The sequence below is a fragment of the Pteropus medius genome, unplaced genomic scaffold (assembly GCF_902729225.1).
Source record: "Pteropus medius unplaced genomic scaffold, Ma_sr-lr_union100, whole genome shotgun sequence".
Classification (NCBI taxonomy): Eukaryota; Metazoa; Chordata; class Mammalia; order Chiroptera; family Pteropodidae; genus Pteropus; species Pteropus medius.
In genome coordinates this window covers 18,421,467-18,445,231 of record NW_024349797.1, presented here as the reverse complement: position 1 = coordinate 18,445,231, position 23,765 = coordinate 18,421,467, and the positions used below count along the sequence as shown (strand labels likewise).

The 23,765-nt window shown below is 44.3% G+C and overlaps 1 protein-coding gene across 8 annotated transcripts in view; it reads right to left on the bottom strand.

Annotated features, from left to right (window-relative positions):
- AK7 (adenylate kinase 7) overlaps nucleotides 1-22,795 on the bottom strand; it is a 56,131-nt gene extending 33,336 nt beyond the window's left edge. For all 8 annotated transcript variants that reach the window (XM_039884173.1, XM_039884168.1, XM_039884169.1 and 5 more), the window contains exons 1-7: nucleotides 22,594-22,795; nucleotides 19,642-19,833; nucleotides 14,459-14,567; nucleotides 9,998-10,092; nucleotides 5,294-5,404; nucleotides 3,528-3,608; nucleotides 583-671 (exon numbers count right to left, since the gene is read on the bottom strand). In XM_039884173.1, coding sequence (XP_039740107.1) covers nucleotides 583-671; nucleotides 3,528-3,608; nucleotides 5,294-5,404; nucleotides 9,998-10,092; nucleotides 14,459-14,567; nucleotides 19,642-19,833; nucleotides 22,594-22,698 — 782 coding nt within the window. In that variant the 5' untranslated portion in view covers nucleotides 22,699-22,795. The remainder of the gene's footprint in view (nucleotides 1-582; nucleotides 672-3,527; nucleotides 3,609-5,293; nucleotides 5,405-9,997; nucleotides 10,093-14,458; nucleotides 14,568-19,641; nucleotides 19,834-22,593) is intronic.
- Between the last annotated feature and the right edge of the window lie 970 nt (nucleotides 22,796-23,765).

Genomic DNA, 23,765 nt, shown 5'->3' with positions numbered 1-23,765 from the left:
GGGGCTGGTAGAACAAAGCCCTGAAATGTAGAGCTGATGAACCGCAAACAAAATGAAGCATCTCTTCGACCTAGTGTTTAAGTCAGTGTCTGCAAAGAAGAGGGGCCTCCGGACCTGTCTGGAGCACAGAGGTGGGATATTCTGTGAGTGAAAAACGAGTGTTACTTTTACCTTCAGTTGCCAAAAAAAACCACCTATCTGATTTCTGGAATTTAAGTTGGTGGGTTGGATGTTTCAATCTCATCTGGGACAAAAGAATAAGAAACTGGGTCCCCAGAATGAACATAGCAAGTTCTTTCTTTTCCAGAATTGCAAGACGTACTATTCTGCTGATAAAGTTTCTGAAAGATGAACCTGAACTTCTCATCGGAAATGTGGAGCTTTTAGATGGTGGACACTATCTCATCTGACGCAAAATGGAGGTAATAACAGCACCTTTTGCTTTGGGTCGTTGTGAAAAGTAAACACAATAAAACACGCAAGGGTCTTAGCACTTGGTAAGTGCTCAATAAATGTTCACTTATAAATGAATGAGATAGTCCATGACTTCTAGAGAAGTCATATCTCTGGGAGAATACTTACCCTGCTAGATCAAGAACATGAATTGCTGGAATGATATTCATTCCATCTCCAAAAACTGGTAATGCAGGGACATCACCCAACCAAGCCAACTAAAGGAAAGAAAAGCGAAAGCACATTTTCCCTGTTATATGCATGTGACAATTACAACTCAAATACAGAGCCATAGTCAGAGGCACCCATGAGATCTATCAGATGAAGTAATCATCAAATGAAGCCTCAAATAGATGTTTTATAAATCAGTTCTGATGAGATTTATCAAATCCTATTAAGATAAATGAAGTGTAACCTCAGGGCTGAAACACTTTTCAAGAAACCTATAATTTCATCAGCTATCTTTAGTCGTCATCTGCATGCTATCGACACAGAAAGAAAATGCGTTCGTATGCATGGTGTCTTTCTCACAAAATTTAAAATTACCCCCTCTAGCTGGGGGTAATTATCACCAGTTCATAGATGGAATGCTTAGTAAAGTATCCTGCAGGACCTTACACTTCGGATGAGTCCTTGAGCCTGGATTTGAACCCTGATCTTCAGACTCTAAATCCATCTTTTCCCATCATTAACTATTTCAGTAAATAAACAGTCTGGGTATTGTTTATGAATCATGTACTCAGTTATTTTAAATTGTTTTTAAAAAGGTAGAGGTGGAGGCCACTGTAGATCACTGAATCTTGAAAAATATTTTGGACTTTGGGAAACCATTTAAAAGTTTTAAGCAGTGAAGTGGCATCATCAGATCTGCTTTCCTTGCCTTGAAAAGGAATGATGGGAAGAGTCTAAACGGAGAGATGGAGGCCATGACAGTTGTGCAGACAAGAGATTGTTTAGCTTTACCTGGAAGTGGGGAGTCGGGGGTGTGAGGTTGGAGAGGAGGGAGATATTGAGGAGGTTGGCTTTATAGTACCCAGAGATTTTGTGATGGGTAAGAAAGAGGGGAGAGTTGGGTTCTAGCTGGTACAGCCGGGTGGAAGGTCGTCCAATTTTCTGAGCTGGTCCCTGAAGGAGCAGCAGTTTTGGGGTGACTGTAGGTACAGTTTAGATTTCTGAAACATCCAAATTGAGGTGCTGAGTAGGTAGCTGGATCTACAGAGCTAGAACTAAGGAGAGAGAGCCCCGCTGGTGACTTATGTTTGAGTCACTGGCAGCTATCCCGGAAATGAACAGAGCCACGCAGGTAAAGAGCGTGGATGAAGAAGAGGGTCTAGGGCAGGGGCCCGAGAACGCCGTCGTCCAGCGGTCGGGTGGGCAAAGAGCAGCTGAGAATGGACAATGAGAAAGGCCCTTCTTCAGCTTACCCTCGTCGGCTGTCATAACTCTTCTATTAAAAAGTCAAACCAACCAGCCCTCTCTGACTACGCTTCTCCTGGCTCCTGCCTTCTTCCTCTGTTCCACTTGGCAGCAACGTTTTTTGAAATACTTCTCTGTTCTCACCATCTCCACTTCCTCTATCCCCGTTTCTTCCCTCTTGAACCTGCTCATATCAGGCGTTTGTCTTACCCCATTCCGAAAAATCCAGAGGTCGAGTCTCAGGTTTCGTGTTATTTGATTATCTGCAGCATTTGACACAGTCATCATTATTGCTATTTAGAAACACTTTTTTTCACCGGGTGTTTTTGACGGTCCCCTCTTGTTGCCCCCTTACCTCACAGGGCACCCCTTCTCAGATTCCTTTCCTGGTTCCCTCCCATCTCCTTATAGTCTCCAAATATTGGAGTGTTCTGAGTCTCTGCCCTTAGACCTCATCTCCATGTCTATTCTCTGTGACGTCATCTGGTCCTACATCTGGCTTTAAACACCCCCCCATACGGTGGCAGCTCCCAAGATTATGACCACTTCCCTGATCTCCAAACTCACACGTCCAACTCCCTCCTCAGTAACTAGACTGGGATGTCAAGCCATCCTTTACTTTCTGTCAGCCTTCCTTCCGCCCAAGCTTTGAACCAATCGCATCGACTCCACTCTCAGTATATATCCCGAATCCGAACAACCTTCAGTACCTCCATAATTTCCGCCCAGTCTTAGGCACCACCCCCCACCATGGCCTCCCCACTTTGCCCTCACCCCTCTACAGTACATCCTCAACACAGCAGTGCAGTAGTTAGCTATCCGTTTAAAACTTAAGACAGATTATGCCGCTTCTGTGCTCCAAATGGTCTAACAGTCTCACGACCCATTCGAAATAAAAGCCAGCATCCTCGCCAGGGGCCGCGAGGCTAGGCCGTGTCCGACTCCTGCATCACCTCTGCCGCTTCGCCGTCTACTGTACTCCGTTCTTCGGCGCACTGGTCTTTCGGCCGGTTCCTTAACATCACCAGCACTTTCCTGCCTCGGTCCTTTGCACTTAGGGTTCCCACTGCCTGGGGCGCTCTTCCCCCGGCGAGCACCTGAGTTGGCTCCCTCACGGCCTTTCCCTTTCTGCTCACATGTCACGTCATTGGAAAGGCCTTCCTCAGCCATCACGTATAAGACGTGAGCTCCCAACCCTGGCGCTCCCTCCCTCCCGTTCTCTGCTTTGCTGCTCTCCGTTTCCTCTGTCGACGACTGAAATACGTCTGAAGTGCGTTCACTGGCTGAATTTGTTTCCGATTTATCGCTCTTCTTCTCCACCCCACCAGAACGTAAGCTTCACGAGTACAAATATAATATCACGTTATTCTATTTCAGGATCCGCAATGGTTTCCAGCACATGGCAGGCGCTCCGTCAAAGTTTGTCTCATGAATGAAAGAGATCCATCTTTTTCTTTATTATCCTGAGAGTGGTAAATACAAGTGGCTAATGATGGCAGAGAAAAACAGAAGGTTACGGTCTACACCCCTGTTCCCCTTCACCCTCTGCTACTACACAGGCACAGCCACACCTAGAAGCAATCCAAAATATCTTCAGATTGGATAACCTTACTGTAAACCACGCTTTAAAAATCCTTGCAGACATCGAAAAGTCATACCTTAAAAAAAGAATGTAAGATACCTCCTTCCATTCCATACTGAAGTCCAGCAGCGACCACGTAAGTCACCAATTTTTTGATCTATTAGGTGAAATACAGGGGAAAAAGCTAAATGTAGTATTACGAATCATATTGAATTAGATTATTTTAGTAGCATTGGAAAAATTTAATGTTTTTATAATAAAGAAATATTACGACCATAGTCCTGCATTTTATACTGTCATTCACATCGATTATTTGTGTGTGTGAACAGTCATTCTCAACCAGTGAATTAAATTTAAATGATCAAAAAATCGTGGATTTTTTTTATTTGGGGTAGTGTCTAAAGTTTAATAAAATAATACAGTTATAGGATTCGAAATTGGAAGAAATATAGACGATTTAGTCTAGACCTTTTATTTTACTTATTTAGTTTAACCCCAAAAGTTTAATGGCTTGGCCAAAGTCCTAAATTAATGGATAGAAAGAGGATAGAATTCCTAATCTCATGTTGTTTCCTTCAGATATTTTATATTCACAATGTTCGTATTGCTACAAATGAAAAAAAAAGTTTAATAGTAGGACAGAACTTGAACTTGGGGATATTCAAAATTCCTATTGTAATATCCTCTGAGACCACTAGGTGTCATCTTAGAACTATTATTACTACTACAGCAGGTCTTTCTAATAGGAAGAATGTGGTAGATGGAACCTTTAATGGTTTGAAGGTTCGATATGACTTCTACAAAAGTTCAATAAGAGTGATGATTATAGCACTTAGTTCACAGAATGTTGACGATTACATGTGAAGTACATGAGGGTTACAAGAAGCACATGAGGATTTCATGATGCGCCACAGTAAAACATTCAGCACAGTGCCCAGCCCATCGTGAGCGAGCCCTCAATATTTTGGGTATTACTACTTATTCATCACCAGGGCATTCTTGTCATCTATTTTGATCAAAGGTAACAGAAATAAAATAATTTCATAATATATATCAAAGGGATAAATTTTGCCGCAGCAGAAGGCTAATGTTGTTTACAGGAACTTCTCAGCTGTAAGTGTGTCTTACTAATCGGCGACCATGGATGTGTCAAGATTAACTCTGTTGAATGATGGAGGTTTAGAGTCGGGAAAAACAATCAAAATGCAGGCTTTGGCGTCTGACGGATCTGGTTTGAATCTTAGCCCCCCCACTTGACATGTCTTTCCCACAGTGTCGACGTCTGTGAAATGGCGATAATTGCACGTCCACAGTGCTGTTGCAGGGGGAGATCAGACAAGGCCATGATGACGCGCAGTAAATCTGCGACCTTGAGCAAGTTACCTAACCTCTAAACGCCTCCGTCTCCTTGTTTGTAAGATGAGGTTAATACCCACTTTTCAGAGTTGTGAGAAACAAATGAGATAGATTCCGGGAAACGGGAGAATGAGGTTCCCCTCCTCGCCCTTCCAGCTCTGAGTCATTTGCCTCTTCTGGGATGAGCAACTCTCTGGACCTACCGATGCCTTGGTCAGTAAGCTGCTGCGGACCCAAATATGAGGCTTTCCGCTTTGCAGGCTGGACCAGAACCTGGGCCAGGACCTAAGGACAGTGCATCTCAGGGAGAGCGGAAGGAAGTTCAGAAATCTGTGGATGGAAGGACGAGGAAGCCAACTACAGGGATGGTTAGCGAGCTCAGATGATGGACGTAAAGCTCAGGGAACAGACCGGGCCATGTGCATCGTACGGTGCCTCAGAAAGAGCTTTTCTTACCCCAAACTTTTTCTACCACTCCAAACTTACATTTTTTCCTAATTTGAGAACCATTTTTTCGGCATTTATGTGGTCCAGAAAATTAGGGTGTTGCTTTCTTCTTCGATAATCCTCTTCAGTAAATGGAATCTCAGAATCATCCTGTGAAAGAAAACAGGCCAAACCCGATATGTTAGAGCTATGAAAAACTTCTAAGCCCGGAGACACTGGGTCGACCCTGTTCATTTAAGTTTAAATAAATTTTAGAACATTTAAGTGTTCTAAAAACTACTGTTTATTTTTATAGTGATTTAGTTTTTGTTTGTTTGTTTGTTTGTTTTCTGGAAATGTTTCACTAGCCAAATTTATCACTTACCCTTAATCTAAACAAAATTAAAAATCTAATGTCTTCTTTTATTTTGTAGGGAGAGTGCCAGGTCGTCACTGGGGTTCCAAATGGTCATTCAATAGCCCATTTCTTAATAGTTCTTGCCATGTATGCGGTTTCATTTTTAAAATTTAAGTTGGGATTTTTTCCCCTCTCTTTTCCACACTGCCCCTTTTCCTCAGATCAATCCCATGATAATAAGAACATATCACATGCACATTTCTGTCTCAGGCTTTAAAAACTGCTTCCATCAGATTAGACGAAATATTGGTTTGCCTGAGAATCAGGGATGAAAAATATTTCTCGACAGTCCATGGAGCTGTCTGTCACACTCTGTCTCCATGACTCACCCTCCTATGCTGTCCCATAGAGAGAAGCATCCAGAACAACTCAATTAAAACTGAAGAATGAAAGGGAGAAATTAAGTTCCATGATACAGAGTGACTTCTCCTAGATCCAAACAGATTTAGAGGTCCTACCTGGAGTAGGATTTTAAAAAATATAGTGTTCAATAAGGAGCCTTTCGATCACATCCATTGGTCTAGTTAAATAACCAAACCAGAGCATTTGAGTCCAAGGCTTATAGGAAATTAATCAGAGAGGCAGATTTAGAAACACAGGCACGAGGTCCCTGAAGTAGCACAATTGTTGGCTAGTTTGAAAAATGGGAAGAAGAGACCAAATGATTGGAGCCAAGCTGAGAACTGGTAGGGAAGGGATGAGGTAGGCAATAGCCAGGTTATCAGGGCTTGTGGACCATGTGGAGTTTAGGCTTATTCTAAGAGCATTAGAAGGCATTGAAGGATTTTAAGCATTTTAAGCAGAACTGTAACATGATCTCGGTTTTATGTGAACAAGGCCACTTAGACTGTTTCTTGGATATTGATTCAAGAAGGTGAAGGCAGGCACCAGCCACATAGCCATTTTAGTAGTCCATCAAAACAAAGACAATAAGATGGATTTGTGATACATTATAGATGATGAATTAACAGAATTTACTGATGGAATTGGCTAGATTGAGCAACTGAAATGATGATGATGCCACTGGAAGAGAGACTGGGGGACAATTCGCTTTTGAGGGGAGACCAAGTTAACCCACCTCATATCCATAGCAAACACTCCATGAATACATGTTACCTAATTAGCTCACCCCTTAAATATGCCCAGTGGCTCACATGTAGTGTTACCAGATAAAACATAGGACACTCAGCTAAATTTGAATTTTGGATAAACAAATAATTTTTAGTATAAGTCTTAAATATCACATGGGATATAGTTGTGCTAAAAATTATTTGCTGTTTATCTGAAATTCAAATTTAACTGAGCGTCCTGTATTTGTATTTGCTAAATCTGGGAATTCTACTCACAGAGTCTGGAAACAAGTCTAGTCAGTTTCACCTTTGAACTGAGTTGCACCCTGCCATCCCCATAGCCCTGGCTAACATGACAGGGTGGCCAGCCTGCTCTCTGTGACTGGCTGCCCAGCACCCCTCTTCTGGGATTTGCCCCCACCTTAGCTTTTCCTCTGGATAAAGCCAATTCGCTAATACAGATGATCATTCGAATCACTAGATGAATCTAGGCCCGACCATGTGTGACAAATGGCGTTGTCCAGTCCTCTGACTCGGAAGGAGTTATTGTTGATCAAGCCCGTGTCGGCTTGTACCTGCTCAGCTATATAAAAGGGCGGGATTCTTGGTGGATTGCCTGTGACGTGCATGGCTTTCTGGTTTAATGCTTCTTCAATAATGAAGGTGTTTTCTCTCTCTACTACCTTGTGGAGAGGTTTTCTGGGTTGGGGGAAGATTTTGTTTTTAATTATATTTCCCCAACAGTATACCCGTGTAGTTTTTTCTCTGAATCATTTGAGAATACTTTGCAAACATCCTACCCCTTTTCTCTTTCATGTTCAGTGTATATTTCCTAAGGACATTCTCCTGCATAACTATACTACGGATATGAAATTTAGGAAATTTAATTCAATAAGATAATTTTATCCAATCTACAGTCCACGCTCCAGTTTGTCAGCTGTCCCAATACTGTCCTTTATAATATTTTCCCCTCTAGCATAGGGCCCAGTCCAGGCTCTCGTGCTGCACTGAATTGTCACGTCTCTTTAGTGTTCCTTACCTGAAACGGCGTTTCAGCTTTCTTTGTCTTTTATTGCCATTTTTTAGGAACATAGGCCATTTATTTAATCAAATGCCCTTCGATTTGGGTTTAGGTGAGGTTTCCACATAGCAAATCGTGTTTCCCCTGTATTCTCATCTACTTCCTTATCCCCTGGGATTATTTTGAAGCAAATCTCAGATATAGTATCATTTCATTCATAAATACTTCATTAATTTTATTGCAGTTGAATTTATCAAGCTTTTAAAAAATATTCAGCATGACTGGGCCTTGTAAAGAAATCCTTCCCTATGAATTCTATAATTTTCTTAAAAACTAAAGTTTTTCCTTTTAATTATATGAGCCGTCTGGAACTGACTTTTTGTGTGATGTGAGACAGAGAATTTTAGGGGGCTATGGAAATGTCCCGTGTATTGATTGCTGTGGGGCTTAAGCAACTGTATGTGTTTTTCAAAACTCGTAGAACTATACAGTATTAAGTGATAATTTTACCCTATGTCAATTATACCTTAATAAACTTGACTTAAAATCATCACGGGCCATTAAGGAAATGCAAGTTAAAACCACAGTGAGAGGATGGGGACATGCCATAAGGACACGGGAGCTAACATAAGAGCCATTTCCCACCATTTTCTTCAGGAACCATCTCTTCTCCACTCCCAGCCCATCTAGTTTAGGGGGCTGATCATCTTTGCCTCTGGAAGTGGGAATGTGATCCCAGGTCTGACCAATCAGCGCTCTGTATTCCCCTGGTGACTGGTTCGAGATTAGGCCCGTGACCTACGACCTGGACAAACAGCATAGCCCAGTCCTGGGATGGGACATGGCCAAAGCAGGAAAGAGAAATGGAGCTTAGGCAGGCAAGCCTGGGAGCTGCTGCTGGGGGCCAGAAGGAGGGGAGCATTTCCCTGAGAACGAGGCCTACTCAGGAGAAAAGAGGCGATAGAAGAGAGAAAGAAGGTAGCCGAGCTCTGAGGACGTTGTCTAAGTCTCTAGATCCAGCTGTGCCCAGAGTCCATTATTTGACCTACCAATTATGGAGTCCGTAAGTTCTCATTTTGCTTCAGTCAGTACAAGTTAGTACAAGTTATAACTGAGCGACCGGGGAAAATCGATCAGGCCAGCACAATGGTCAGCCAGTCAAGTGACCAATGATTGTTAGGTAGCAGACACTTTACTAGATACTCTGAGGGAAGGAAACATAACAGGAGTGACATGACTGGCCTGCTCCTTGAGGTGATGGCAAGCAAACAGAGTAGGTAAGTGAACTTTACAAGAAACAGAACATGAAACTTGGTCCCTGCCCTCAAGGGTTTCCTGGTCCGCCAAGGGAGAGGGGATTAAACAAACGAATGTCGTTTGCTGCAATAAGTGTGATAAATCCCTAAATGATTCCTTGTTGTAAATAATGTATTCCATTGATTCTAAACGTGCATCATTTTAACTTCTCTGAAATTAAATGTGTCTTGTGAGTAATGGCCTATTACAATTGCCAGGGAGGAAGCATTGATGCTTGGCGCCTGGGTGACCTTGAGCATGACTGTTCATATTGTCTTCCCTTCCAACTGAGTTAGGTACTACAGATGTTGATCTAATTACCTTTTTAAATGTCTGAAAAGATTATACTGTGGTTCGGCACCGAAGTGAAAGGTAGTTCACAGGCACAAAGGTGGTGGAACAGAGCAGCAAAAATAAGTCTGATACTAATGAAAAAAGCATCGCTGGAGGAATGACTCCAAGTCCACAGTTTCTTGCAAAGTAATAACCACGTGTTATAGGAAAGGAAATACAATATACAGCATGACTCAGGTTTGATACTGAGTCATTTTGTGGAAACAGAATGCAGATGCGATTCAGAGAAGTTGGACTCTGAATATGAACAAGTTTGGGGATCCCGTAACCACTGTATTTTGCTTATATATTCCTCAATGTATGCATAAGAATGTATATGACAAGAATATAGGCTTATATAAGTCTAAAAGAGAGCTCTTTCAAACCATTTAAAACAAAAGGTATGCGTGATAAGCAAGCATTTTTATAGTTAATAGGCAGCATGTAAAACGATGGGGCCCCTTTGAATTGAGTGAGCTTAGAGCCAGAGCTTAGAGCTTAGAGCTTAGTGCTGACTATGGGCTAGAGTTCAGGAGAGTAAGAATACAGAATCCACTGCAGCGAGTTCTCTCTGCACAGATTACCGAGGGTGAAATGTTGCATAAAGGACAAGCTGGTACACTTACGGGGTCCAGGGATTTGGAACGCGCCCAGGTCATCACCGTAGAAATTAAAATAAACATCTTCCGCTTCTCGATATGGCTGACTTCTTCATTCAGTGCTGTAGGGCCAAAAAGCCAGTGGTTATTTGGATTCCTGCAACACGTGTTTTCAAAGTCACACGCTGTTAGCGGGACTTGAAGTTACTCCTTTTTCCAGGAGCAGCTTAACACCAGGATGGCCACCCCGCCCCTCCCCCCACGCTTCACTGCCCAGGCCCCACTGTCACTCTCGGCTCTCTCCCTCCAGCTGCCTGAAGCTTCTGAGCCCAGCTGAAGACTTGAGCCCCCTTCCTACTCTGGCATGCGGCCGTGTGCGTTCGCTTTTTTGGAGGGCCAGTGATAGTAATAAATACAGCGGCATGGACCAGTACTATTCACGGGCTTCTTTGAATTCTCACCATTATGAGACAGGACCTACTCTGCTCTCTGTTTTACAGATGAGGGAACAGAGGCACAATTTGTCCAGGGCCATGGAAGGTAGTGGTGGGGTGCAGGGTGCAGGCCGAGCAGTCTGGTTGTACTGAGCTGTAGGACCAGCTGCATGGAGACTGGAGGAGGTGGTTCCATCGAGGTTGGGGAATGGGGATTAGGGCCCCAAATCAGCAGGTAAGGCCCTCTGATGACCTCACCTAAAGTAGCCCTATGTAGCCTAAGCCACTGTGGAAGGAAGTAATTTGAGGACTGCGCATCCTTCAGGCCCTGGGCGGAGGGCGGGGTGGGGACAGCAACCAGTGATCTGAGGGCCATGGGTGGGGTGTGGACGGCCTTGGCTAGGCGGGAAGGCTCTGTTATGAGCAAAGATTGTGGACACCGAGCAGGGGTCGGAATTTAGAACAGTTCTGGACGGAAGGGCGAGGATTTGATTTCCAAAGGGTTTGTCACTTTCCGGGAGGTCCCTCCAGACACCCTAGCACTGAATCTCCCGGAATGCTTTCGGCATGTGATTCCACTCAAATATTTTCATGACGTATAATTTTCCAGAAAAAAAAAAAAAAGTCCGAAGCGAAGTCTAATTCTAATTATCAGGAGAAATAAGTGACACAGTTGTCAGAGAACATGTTCAGTCTCAGGAGCTGATTCCTGACGACAAGCAAAACAATAAAATGCTGGTATCCCAAATGTAATAAACACGTGGATCTTGACCAGAGGATGAGGAAGCGTTATTGAATTAAGTCGGGGAGCACTATGTCCACACATTAATCCCGACGCAAATGTTAATTTTGGTTTCTGTTTTTATTCTATTAACGAAAATGGCCTTTTCAATTAATTTTGCTCCATGGCCCTTTCCGCTCTGCGGTATTTCGGATTGGCCTCTTTTGCAAACGTTGGCACGGTTAGAGGTCCCTTATCTGGGTTATCCATTTCTATTTATGATCATTTTAATGGGTCTAACGTGATCCGCTTATTCACTTGTGAACAAGCCCATTTTATCCGTATACGCAAATTTCCTCTCATTTCTAATACTTTCTTCCTTCCTACTATGTCATTTTTGCCTTCCTTTGATGCTATCTGTGAAAGGCAAGGTAGGAGAATTCTTTTCTATTAGACTATTTTAAAATAATTGAATAAAATATTATTAAGAAGTAATATGTACCCATCGCAAAACCAAACCAAAACAAAACGCCAAAATCTAAGAACGTGCATCAGATAAAATGACACAGTTCCCACCACTGTCCTCCATAACCTCACCAACCCCATGTCCCCCGGTGACGCTGATGACAGACCAAGGGCTTCTGATTATACTTTCTTGCAGGCACAAATGCTCTATATCTCAAAAATGGGGTAATACAGTTAAAAGCTTTCCACCGAATAGAGTAATATTTTCTTAATTATATAAGGCTTTTTATCAGAATGAAGAAGGAAGTAGTAAAACATACTCTGTCTTTGAAAGCTCATTAAAGGAAATGGAGTATTGATAAGATTCCCTTGAGGGGCACTAGGGCTGAGGGGTGAAGCTCGACTGTCTCAGCGGGAAGTCAATGGTTAATGACAAAAAATTCACAATCAAGGGACATCGGTGCAGGTGTTTTTATGTATTAAAAGGAACAAGTAGGTCGAATGAGGTTCCTTTTGTGGATTGGGGACAGGATGGAAAAGAAAGGCAGGTAATTACTGCTTTTTATTCTAAGCTCTACTATGCTTTTGAATTTTCAAAACACGTCCAGGTTTTATTTCAGAAAAAGTATTAAAAATTTAAGAAAATTGCAAATATACATTATGTAGAAATATCAATTTCAAAAAGCCTGGCACAAAATAAGAACTCAGTAAACATTAGCTCTGATTGTTATTTTAGGTGGTGCAATTATTTTAGAAGGTGCAATTATATATCATCTGTAAATGTCTGCAGAGGGACAAAATGCACAAAGCCGGCTTTAGAAGAGCTCTGTTCCAAAAGATGGCACAATGTTTATGTTGCTGATTCGTAGCTTATTGAATGAAATCTAGGCCCAAAGTTACAAATGAGAAATCAACTATTCTAAGCTCCCAAGGAGTCCCTCGCACCCACAGACAGTACTTTTCCATCATGATTTCCCTGAATGTGGTACAGTCATTCCCGAGGCTCCATTCCAAGGATCCCCAACCTCTGGGCTGTGGATCAGTACTGGTCTGAGGCCTGCTGGTGGCCTGCTAGGAACTGGGCCGCATGGCAGGAGGTGAGCGGTAGGCCAGCCGGCGAAGCTTCATCTGTATTCGCAGCCGCTCCCCAGCGCTAGCATCACAGTCTCAGCTCCACCTCAGACCATCAGGCATTAGATTCTCATAGGAGCACCGGTCCCTGGGCCACAAAGGTTGGGAACCGCTGCTCTATTCCACTTCTTTGGATTTGAGCCAAAATCTGGCTTTGCTGTCGATCTTATTCAGAGGTTGTTAAAGTACTGCCTGACTTTTCAATAAAGTTTTATTGGAACAAGACCATTCATTTACACTTCATCTACGGCTGTGACAATGGCAGAGCAGCTGGATCAAAAAGACAAAAATATTTATTATCTGGCCCTTTACAGAAAAAGCCTGCTGACCTCTGATCTAATCTTCCTAAAACAAAGATACTGAAGCATAAAAAATATTGAAATGTAGGGTGCTCTGTGTCTTTCAGGCTGCCCTCCTGGTCCAGAAATAATGATTCAAATAAGCTGATCTGCTTTCTCCTTGGCTTCTAACTTAATGAGGAGATGGATCACAAAGCACCAAATTGCTAAACATCACCCTGTTCTCTGAGACCCGAGGTCCTCACAGTTCTCAATGGTTTTCAAAACATTTTAAAGCTGCAAATATTCCCCTGAAGCCCCCTGCCTGCTATCAGAGAACACTTGTTGGCTCGAATCGAATCCTCACAGTTAGAAATGGTTCCTCTCGTCTTAAAGTCACATCTCTCCTGTGACACTTTCCTTGTGACTGTGCTATTCTCTTCCCTGCATTAAAGTCTCTCATGTGCACCTTGGCTGTCTTGCAGGCCTCCAGGTGCCTGGAGGGCATAATCTTTTTCTTATTTGTCTTTGTACCCTCCCAATACATTTATTCTGCAGTGCCTGCAGAATGAATAAAGGTTGAATTTTGGAAGTTAATGTTTCATTTATTTTAAGGATTAAAAACATTCTATTCCTCGGAAGCACCCACTGTTAATTAAACAAAGAGGCCATTAGACTCAGGTAATTCTAATACCTTCCCAGCCCACGTCAGCAAATGACAGCTTAAGCCTGTAAATGCCTCAAGGTTAAGAAATCAAAACCTAAGGACATGGGAGGGGGTTGGAGGGGGAGTGAAAAGGGGAAGGGATTAAGAAATACATTGGTAGTTATACAATAGTCATGGGGATATAAAGTACAGTATAAGGAATATAGTCAATGACATTGTAATAACTTTGTATGGTGTCAGATAGGTACTAGACTTATTGGAGCAATCACTTCAGAAGGTATATAAATGTCTAACCACTATGCTGTACACCTGAAACTAATATAATATTATACACCAACTGTAATTGAAAAATAAAAATAATGATTAAATGTTAAAAAAACAAAACAAAACCCTAAGGACAATCAGTCATAAACAGCCAACTAGGCTCTTCCAAATAAGGTAAATGCTTAAGCAATAGCCAATCAAATTGCTTCTTTGCTTTGCTTCTGGCTTTTCTCTATAAAAGTCTTTCCCCTGGCTCCTGTAGATGGTGCACTCCTAACCACTTTCGATTTGGCACAGCCCAATTTCAACTGATTTTTGCTCAGATAAACTCTTAAAATTTTTTTAATATGCCTCAGTTTATCTTTTAATAGTATTCACAAGTATATTCATTAGCCTGATTTCATGTTTTAGGTAAATATCAGATCATTTTTTTTCCACGGTCCTAATTTGCCATGTGTTCATTAGATGAATCTTAGGTAAATTACACAAAGGTAGTGTCCTGGAGAGTAAAGGGCGTATCTCACTGACCAGAGACTGCCCAGATGGCTTCCTCCACTTGCTGAGGGTTCTCGCTGATGTTATAAATAATAATGTCACACTCCAGCAGTCGCATGAGAAGGTCTTCTCGAGAGATGGCCTGAAAAAGAGAATTGATGATCATTCGTTCGAGAAGCCAACAAAGTAACCTTAGTATTTAGACAGAATGACAATTTCCAAATTAGATTTGCTGCACTGAAGAGTCCCACAGAAAAAAATTGCAGGAGGAGATTTCTATTTAAAATGAAATTTTGGCTCTCTTCTGTGTATGGTTTTCAAATAACAAAGAAGTTTATGAAAATAGCTGGGAACAGATGATTAAAAAAAATGGCATAATGATCCTAGGTACTATTTCGGCATGCTGTTTACACCCCAATTCAGAAGGGAAGAATTAGAACACACTGGAAGAAAATGTGGGAGGCATTTAAAACTAACTCAAACTCAATGCAAGATTATTTGAGCAATTAGATATCATGAATCACTTAGATGTGCTGATGAGTGATTTATGTCTATTGTTTCAGAAGTCTCAAGATGGAATTAATCTGTTCTCTTTGTAGATGTAAGGTATCTTATTACAGTTGACAGTTGAGAATACTTTAAAAAAAATTTTAATGGTTAAAAATATAAAGTTCTTACATTAGGCAAAAGTTAACTGTAGTGATCATTGTGTTTTAACTTATTCCTTGCTATGTGGATGCCAGCACATTTTCCAATAGTGCAATACCGTGGGTGGGTATAAAGATAACCACAAAAGGACTCTGCATCTGCAAACCAGTGTTTGCATTTGTCCTGAGGATCAGATGTTCCCCACCGATCCTTGACCGGTTGCATCAAAACGAACTTGGTCTCTTAGCACAGTATGTTGGAGAACGAAAGAAAAGCGGGTGCCTTTTCTAATCCTAGAGGGTTTCTCTGGTGGGGTTAATGCATCCATGTCAAATTCAAGAGCATGGACTGCTAATTTCTCCAGCTCATTCTCTAATTCCTCTCGCACCAGCTGTATTAGTTTCCTGGGGCTGCCGTAACTAAGTACCGCAAACTGAGTGGCTTGAACGACAGAAATTGATGTCTCTGGAGCCTAAAAGTCCAAGGTCAAGGTGTCAGTAGGGTTGGTTCCTTCTGAGGCTGTGAGGGAGATTACGCTCCATGCTTCTCTCCTATCTTCTGGTGGCTTCTTGGCAAATCAGATCTCTGCCTTCCTCTTCACATGACATTCTCCCTGTGTGACATCTGGGTCCAGATCCCCTCTTTTGATTGGCATTCCAGTCACATTGGATTAGGAGACCACCCAAATGACCTCCTTTTAACTCGATTTCCTCTGTTAAAGACCCTGTCTCCAAATAAAGTCACGTTCTGAGATTCTGGGGGTCAGGACTTCAACAGACTTTTTTTTGTGTGTTGGCGGGGGACTCAACTGAACCCATAAAACCGTCGACTCAATTTCTTTTCCAGACTGAACATGCAGAAGACACTCTGAAAATGTGGATCCAAATGTAGACTTTTACCTTGTCAAAAGCGTGACAGTGCGAGAGGACAGTGCCCTCCTGATACACTCAGGACGGATCTAGGTTCAGGAGGGACCCAAGAAAGGAAGGAAGAAGGAACACTGGAGACACCACAGATGCGTGCTCCCGATGCAGCCCACGACAAAGCAGAGAAAGCGTCTGAGTCGGGCCTGTGAAAGCACGCGAGCATGGGGGCCAACGAGGAACACGCGTGCTGGTTAAATCATGGCTGGGTCGATTTAGGATGAAACAGGCATATTTTCAAGAGCACAGTTGTCCTGACCAGATGTTGAGCGACCACGTGCATGCATTCATTTGTTCATCCAACAAACATTTGTGGGCCCTGTTTTAACCCCAAAGATAGAGGCAAAAATAACATATGGTTGCTAATAGTAAGGAGCAGTGTGTGTGTGTGTGTTGTTGGGAAAACTTTTAGCAAATAATTATAGTCTAATGTAGACAAGGACACAACTAAGCGCATATGAAGCCCTTGTACAAATTAGAAAAAGCTAGCCTGCTCTTGGTGGAAAAATTATACGAAGGCATCTACTCTGCGGCGTACTGTAGCCGGCAGAACGGGCTGCTTTTCAGGCCCTACTCATGCCCTTAGCCGGGCCCCCTTGTGCAGTGTACAACCTGTACAGCCTTACATGGCAGCCTCCAGTGAGGAAAGCGCTATCGTAGAGGTACATTTGAGATTGGATGGACCTGAAGGGATATGTGGTTATGGTTTGCAGGAGTTGAAATTTCAGCAGAGCCTGGGATGCTGAGCCTTTCAGAGCCTGGAGCAGCTGAATGTTGTCCATGCTTCACTCTCTCACTCTTCCCCGTGGCTCTGGCTCTACTGATGCTGTTTCAAAGCACGCCGCACGCTTCCCCAGGTGTCCCCTCGCGTGGCATTTCCTTGCTCCCTTATCGATCGGCCTGGCAAGTTCTACTCCACCCTAGAGGCCCAGCCTCAGCCCCTGCTTCTCTGGTAGACCCCAGCCTCCCAAAAGAGGGCCATCTGCGGGGACTCTGCACTGCTGGAGGCTCGAGGACTCCAGACCAGTGGACCTTCAGCGGCCTCGATCTGTGGGCGGGGGCGGGATTTGAGGCCCCATTTGCTTGGCTCTACAGAGAAGACACAACTCAGCAACCACACTTTCGGAGCGCTCTGGGTGAGGCCGTGTGGACCCCTCTGCCGTCATGTTCACTATGCTGCCGGGGTGCTAATCGTCTACATCAGAATCCCTGCTAGGCTGGGAGCTCCGTGTTCACCTGTGTGGCTCCTCAGGGGATTCAGATCCAGGTGTAAATGGAGAGAGATGATGGAGATCTGAACTAATGGACATAGCTCTGAGAAAGGACGTGCCCCGCAGAAAGCTGTTAAAGAGACAGGTCGAGGACCCCATGACCAGGAGGTGGGGGCAGCCAGGAGTCACGGTGACACCAGGCTTTTAACTGTGGTGGGGGGAATGCGTGGTGCATGTTGGTTGTCTACAAACTTCTGTTTGCTCTTTCTCTTTTTTAGCAAAACCCCGATTTTGTTCGGACGCTCCCCTTCTCACCTTGTGGGAAACCAGCTCCTTCCTCTAGCTCAAGGGAGGAGCCTTATTGATCTAAGGGTCAGTGATTGGCTTAGGAGCGAGCATGTGACTTAATTTAAGACAGGGAGGTTCAAGGAGATGTTCGCGGAGTGCTGCTGGAATGTTCGTCCTCCTTTCTGAGACTTTCGGGAAGTTCCCTTCGCCAGATGTTGCTGTGTATGAATGTAAGGCCCTGGACTATTGCAGCCTTGCTGACAGCCTGAGCATGAAGTCAACCCCAGAGGAAAGCAGAGCCCAGAAAGGGGCAGGAACAGGAGCCGCAGCCCCTGGATCATGCCAGCCCTGAAGCTGCATCTTCTAGCCACATGCGCTGAAGAATTTCCTTATTAAGCCAGTTTGCATTGACCTTTTTCTATTCCTTGCAGCCCCTCAAACCTAAACTGACACAGGCATCAAGGGCCTTAATAAAAATTATGAGTACGGACGGCAGAGTGGATTTGTGGAGGTATGTAAACAAATTTAATTTGGAGTATATTGATTTAGAAGTGCCTGTGAGACATCTGGAGGCGTGGGCTAGGAGTCACTTAGATCTTTGGGTCAACAGAGCTGGAGACAAATTTGAAAGGCGTTGGCAGTGGGGGAGCTGAAACCATAGGACTGGGAAGCGTTTAAGAAGGTTACCCATTATGAGAGGGAGGAGCTCTGGGAAAACCACAGTAAGGAAGGGCTGGAAAGAAGAGAAGGAGCCAGTGAAAGGACCCGAGAAGGCGGGCTTGGCCGTGTAAGGGGAGCCAGGTGTGGCAGCTGCAGCAGGAGGAAGGAGTTTCTCCTGGGAAGCCAGCTAAGATAGGCCCCTGGGAATTAGGGGTTCATGGTGACACTGAAATGGTGGGGACCGAGCCTGCTGGCACTGGACAGACCAGGGACTGGGGAGCGCAGGAGTGAGTCCTGCCAAAGTGGCTGAGCCCTCCCTGAAGTTCAGCGGTGGCCAGGGCCAGAGAAAGGCTGGTGGCTATCAGGGAGGCCAAATTAAGTGTGCGTGGTTTTTTGTTTGTTTCTGTAGTGGGGAAGATCTGAGCATATGTATAGGTGGAAAGAAAGAAGCCAGCGATGAGTGAAGATCCAGAAGAGTGGGAAAGGGCATAAGTGGTGAAGACAGTTCCCAAAGATGGCAAGAGAGGACTCATTCATTCGATTTGCAAACATTTATTGAGGACCACTTTCTGCCAGTTGCTGTGCTAGGTGAGGTACAGTCTCTATCCTCAAGGAGCTGATATAGTCAGTGAGACTCACAACAGATAGATAATAATAGAATGTGAAAAGTGTTATGACCTATGCAGGAAAAGGATGCTACGGTTGTTCCAGAAAAGAGCTCAGGATCCAAACTGGGAGTGGGGAAGTAGGAATCATGGAGGGCTTCCTGGAGGAGATGGCACCCTGAGTTAAATCTTGAAGGACGAATAGGGCTGGTCGAAGGAGGGAAGAGGGAAGACCGTTCCAGGGTACAGCATATCCAAAGCTGTGTGGTAGGGCCTGGGGAGTATCAGGCAGGATGATGGGAGGAGGTAGTCTGGGAGGAACACCCCTCCTGGATGTATGTATGTATGTATGTATGTATGTATGTATGTATGTATGTACTTATTTTGAGTGTTTACTATGTACTAACCTCCTGGAGGTATTTAAATGTCTCAGGATGAGGATCGCATGGAATTTTCCACGGGGAGGCAGCACTGTTTCTCAGTAAAACAGGAGTATAACAGCTTATTGTTCCTCACTGGCTTACTACGGAAGGAGGTTTCTCTTTCACAGATAGTGTTCACTGTGGTCAAGGGTTATGTTGGCGTGATATAGGGCAGAAAATATTTTAAATACAACATATATAGAGAGAGAAGTTTAGGAGTCTGAAAGTCCAGATTACATTCATACTTCCCAAAAATATCTTATTTAAATTCTTTACTTCAGGTAAACCTTTAAAGTGGAGGCAATAGATGTTAATGTCCCTTACAGGACAAAGAGCTGCCCTCACCTTGCCCCTCACCTTCCCCCAGCCACACGTTTGCGGGAGAGAGGGAATGAGAAGCAAAGAGAAAGACGTATGGCGAGGGTGGGAGTGGAGGGAGACTCTTCCTTTGGGACTTACTCTGTAGGTCTCCACGGCAAAGTCGGGCTCAGGTTCTCTGGGCGGCGTGGAAAGCGTGCCCACCACCTGGAACGTGCCTTCCTTCAGTCTGGGTGAGGAGGCTTCCGGCATCATCGACTTATTTTCATCTTCCTCCTCCTCTTCTTCTGTAATTTCTTCAAGTGAAGCTCCGACTACACAGTTTGAGAGAAACTGCAAGACAACAGACATTTTCCAAATACTAAGGACAACTCGGAGTAAGGGCTGCCAATGAATGATGATTCTAAAAACTCACCTTTAGTGAGGGCTTGCTAGAGGTGCCACATATGAAAATGCAAGACATTCTTTAGAATTAGCATCACCAGGGATAGCTAATGGATAACTTGGCTGCACCCATAGAAATTCCTTCCTTGACTTCTTAACACCCACAGAAATTCCATTTTTCTATTCATGTAATTATTCCCCTTCCATTTCTCTTAAGAACCCCTTGCCTCCACCTTCTAATTAGAACACTATGTGGGTTTCTGACTGAATCAGTGCTTCCTGAATAGCTATTCTTTTTGGATCTCAAATAAATGCTCATTGCCTCTCACCTTGGCCTTTTACTTTTAGGTTAACAGCAAGTACTTGGAATTTGAGAAAGAGAGGTCCTGGTTAGCCAAGGAACAAGTGGAACATTCTGTTAAGCTTTTGAAACATATCTCTACAAACTAAAAGTTTTATTCTAAAGATATTAAAAAATAATCTGAGATCAAAACGGGAGAAAAGTAAAAAGTTATATCTGCTTCCTTCTGTCTCTCCTCATGCCAATCATGCCACCTGCCTTTCAAATACTCTGATGGCTTTCATTGGATTAGAATATAAGCCTAACTCCTGATCCCACGCGACTCGCCTTCGTTAACTGATGCCACGAACATCGGTTGCTGAGCAGGGCCACATTCTGACATTCATGTCTCTTTTCTCCATACCAAAAATATTAAAAATCACATTGCACAACTGTGTTGATATGAAGACAAACAATCCTTGACCCTCAAATTTCATTTGCTTCCTTCTGATGCTCAAAGAAAACAAAAACACCTTTGTGGACCCCAAAGCCTCGTTGGCCCCGGGCACTGTGACTTCAATGCTCCAGTGAAGTCAGCCCTGGGTCCCTGGGTCACTGCACACCTGCCACTCTGTCTTCTGAAAATGCCAACCTGGTTCCCACTGCAGAACTTTTGCCCCGGCTGTGCCCCCTGAGAACAAGGTGCTCTGGCTTGATCCTCGGCCTGTGTATGTCAGATTAAACATCATCCTTCACGAGCGCCCTGTCGTGCACTTCTGTTTAAAACAGCTCTTCTCTTCCATCAGCCAACATTTTATGCCCTCTCTCCTTCAGAGTACTTATCACACATTAATAGCTCTGATTTATTCTAAAAATCATTTACTGTTTGTCTTCTTCCAGGAGGGGCAGAGTTCTTGGGGGCAGTAACCTTTTTTGGTCTTATTCACTGCATAGTTCTCTGTGTTTGTGAATGAGTCCCATCCTCCAGAGGCGATAACAGTTAAATTTCTTGTGTACCCTGAGATGTTTTCTGTCTGTAGATGATCTGTCTACCTATCTGTCCTCTCTACATCTCTATCTTTTTGAAAGACACAAATAAGTTTATACCACACCTTTTTTTATGCTTTTCTTTAAAAAAAATTTTTTTTTGTTACTATATTGGTTTAATTTTATTTGTCCTTGTCTCTTCTTCCCCCTTTCCTGGTAATGTGTTTTTAGTCCCTTTTTGTAGATATATCATATATAATACATATAATATCACATGTATTGTTTATCATATATAATTACATACCATATCAAAATATACAACTTTATATATAAATTATATAGCAAAATCCACATTTTTTGACTGATCAACTTTAGATGATATACTGAGTTGAACAGTGTCCCTCCCCCCAGATTCCCGTCCACTTGGAAAGTGTGACTCTGACCATATTGATCTTTGCTGATGTCATCGGGTTAAGTGAAGTTATACTGGATTAGGGTGGATTCTATCCAATGACTGGTGTCCTTATAAAAGGAGGAAAATTTGGGCACAGAGACGGTCCAGAGAGAACAGCATGTGAAGACAGGCAGAGATTGGAGTGTAGTCTACGAGCCGTGGGCTGGCAAGGATTGCTGGCAGCCACCAGAAGCTAAGAGAGAAGCATGAAACTTTCTCCCCTAGAGCCTCCAGCAGGAACAAGCCCGCTGACAGACCTCTGGCCTGCGGACCTGGGAGAGAATAAATTCCGTTGTTTTAAGCCACCCGGTTTGTGGAAATTTGTTACCACAGCCCTAGAAAAGGGAAATGATAAAAATCATGGCTTCCTCTCTCCCCCACCCCCTCCCGCCCACCACTGAGCATTTTAAAATGAAGGGCCCTAGGGTCCTTTTTCAGAATATCTTAATTTCCAGGGCTAAAGATGGAGAAGGGTGGGCAAGCTTAGTGGCACTCTGGCCCCAAACAGTCCCTGGCCCGTAACATGCTCAAACCGTATGTCGAAGGGATGGCTGAATGAATCACTCACTGTGGGTGGTAAAACCATTGGACTTAACTTTTTTATCAGTTGCCTGCTTCAGATGCGGAGGCGGAGTGGAAAGAGAACCCAGTCAGAAGGCCAAAGACCTGGGCTCTATTTCCAGGTCCTGACTCTGGGGTCGCTATGTGATCTCAGCGGAGGGTCCCTTCCTTCCTCTGAGCCTGTGTCCCCTCATTAACAGGGGAGGGCGCGAGGCTGACTAGCTAACGCCAAACATCTGGGCTTCCAGGTGGGGCGCTTGTCTGGCCTGGATGCAGACTGGGGTTTTGGGGGCCATTGGCCGTGCCCAGGACGAGGGACTTTCTCTTAGGAGAGGCCCTGACAGCGCCCATGGTTCAGTTCGGGGACCTGGGGCTGGGGACTGGGAGCTGGGGGTTGGGAGTCTTGCTCTGACTCGCTGCCGCTCACCTTCCCGATGTTTCTGCTGCTGTATGAGTCCAGAAGGTTTATAAACACCCTCTGGATCCGCATAACTTTCTCCGTCCGGGCAACAACTTCCTCTTCTTCAGTCATCGCGGGAGCCGCGCTGGTTGCTAAGGAGAAAGCGTCCCTTTAGTTGCCAAGGCGACGGGGTCGCGGTCTTGGGGCTGCTGGGCCTGGGCGCACTCCGGGGGCGGGGGCCTACGGTGCTGGGCGGGGCGCGTTCCTGGGGGTGGGGCGGGGCCTAGGGCGCTGGGCGGGGCCGCCGGCTTCCCGCGCTCCGTGGGCTCTGCCCGGTCTTGGGTGCCAGGCTGGTGTCCCCGCGCGAGTGCTCCCTCGCGCCGCGCCCTGAGCGTGCAGCCTGGTCCCACTCTGCCCTGCTACATGCTGTGTGCCCTCGGGCAGGGCATGCCCTTCGTTCCCTTTCTTCTCTTTCATTCGTAAACTCTGGAAACACGTCCCGGCGTCCCCTCGACAGGAAGGAGTAAAATTATTGATGAATCTGATGAAAAGGTAAAGCCCACAGCCTTGGCCTCTCCTGCAATGTTGGAGTAATTAACGTTCCCCTGTGGGATGGTCTGATCAGGAGGTGACATAATCCTCTACTGCAAAGAAGAGCCGTTGCCTTGGAGTTCCGGGTCCTGGACACCCAAACGAAAGCGTGTTTGGTCCCCACTGTGAGGTCAGTTGCTTGGTCCACGAGGCTCAACTGGTTTAGGGGTCATTTCCTAGCAGACCTCTGGGAGTGGGGTGCGGTGGAGGCGGTTAGAGGCCACTGTGCTGGGGATTCATTCACCCACATTCACAAAGGGATGGAATTTAGACTTTGACCTTTCCAAGTAAGATTGTACGTGCAGTTACCGAGATAAATTGACAAAAGATGACATTCAATTTATCACAGAAGTCATCGCATCACAAAGGTCGTGGATATGATATCTTGCCATATGTTATCTTGGAATAGCCTGATTCTATTGAAATATTTTTGTGCTTCAAACATTCACTTGTTAAATATAAATTAAATATAAATATTTAACACATGCAGCAATTTAAATTTTTTAAAAATACTGAATGTTTCAAAAAATGGAGATGGCCCGGAAGCTCCAGACGACTTAGTGGCTCTGGGCTGTCAGGCACTCAAAAGATTTGGCTTTGAGTTACAG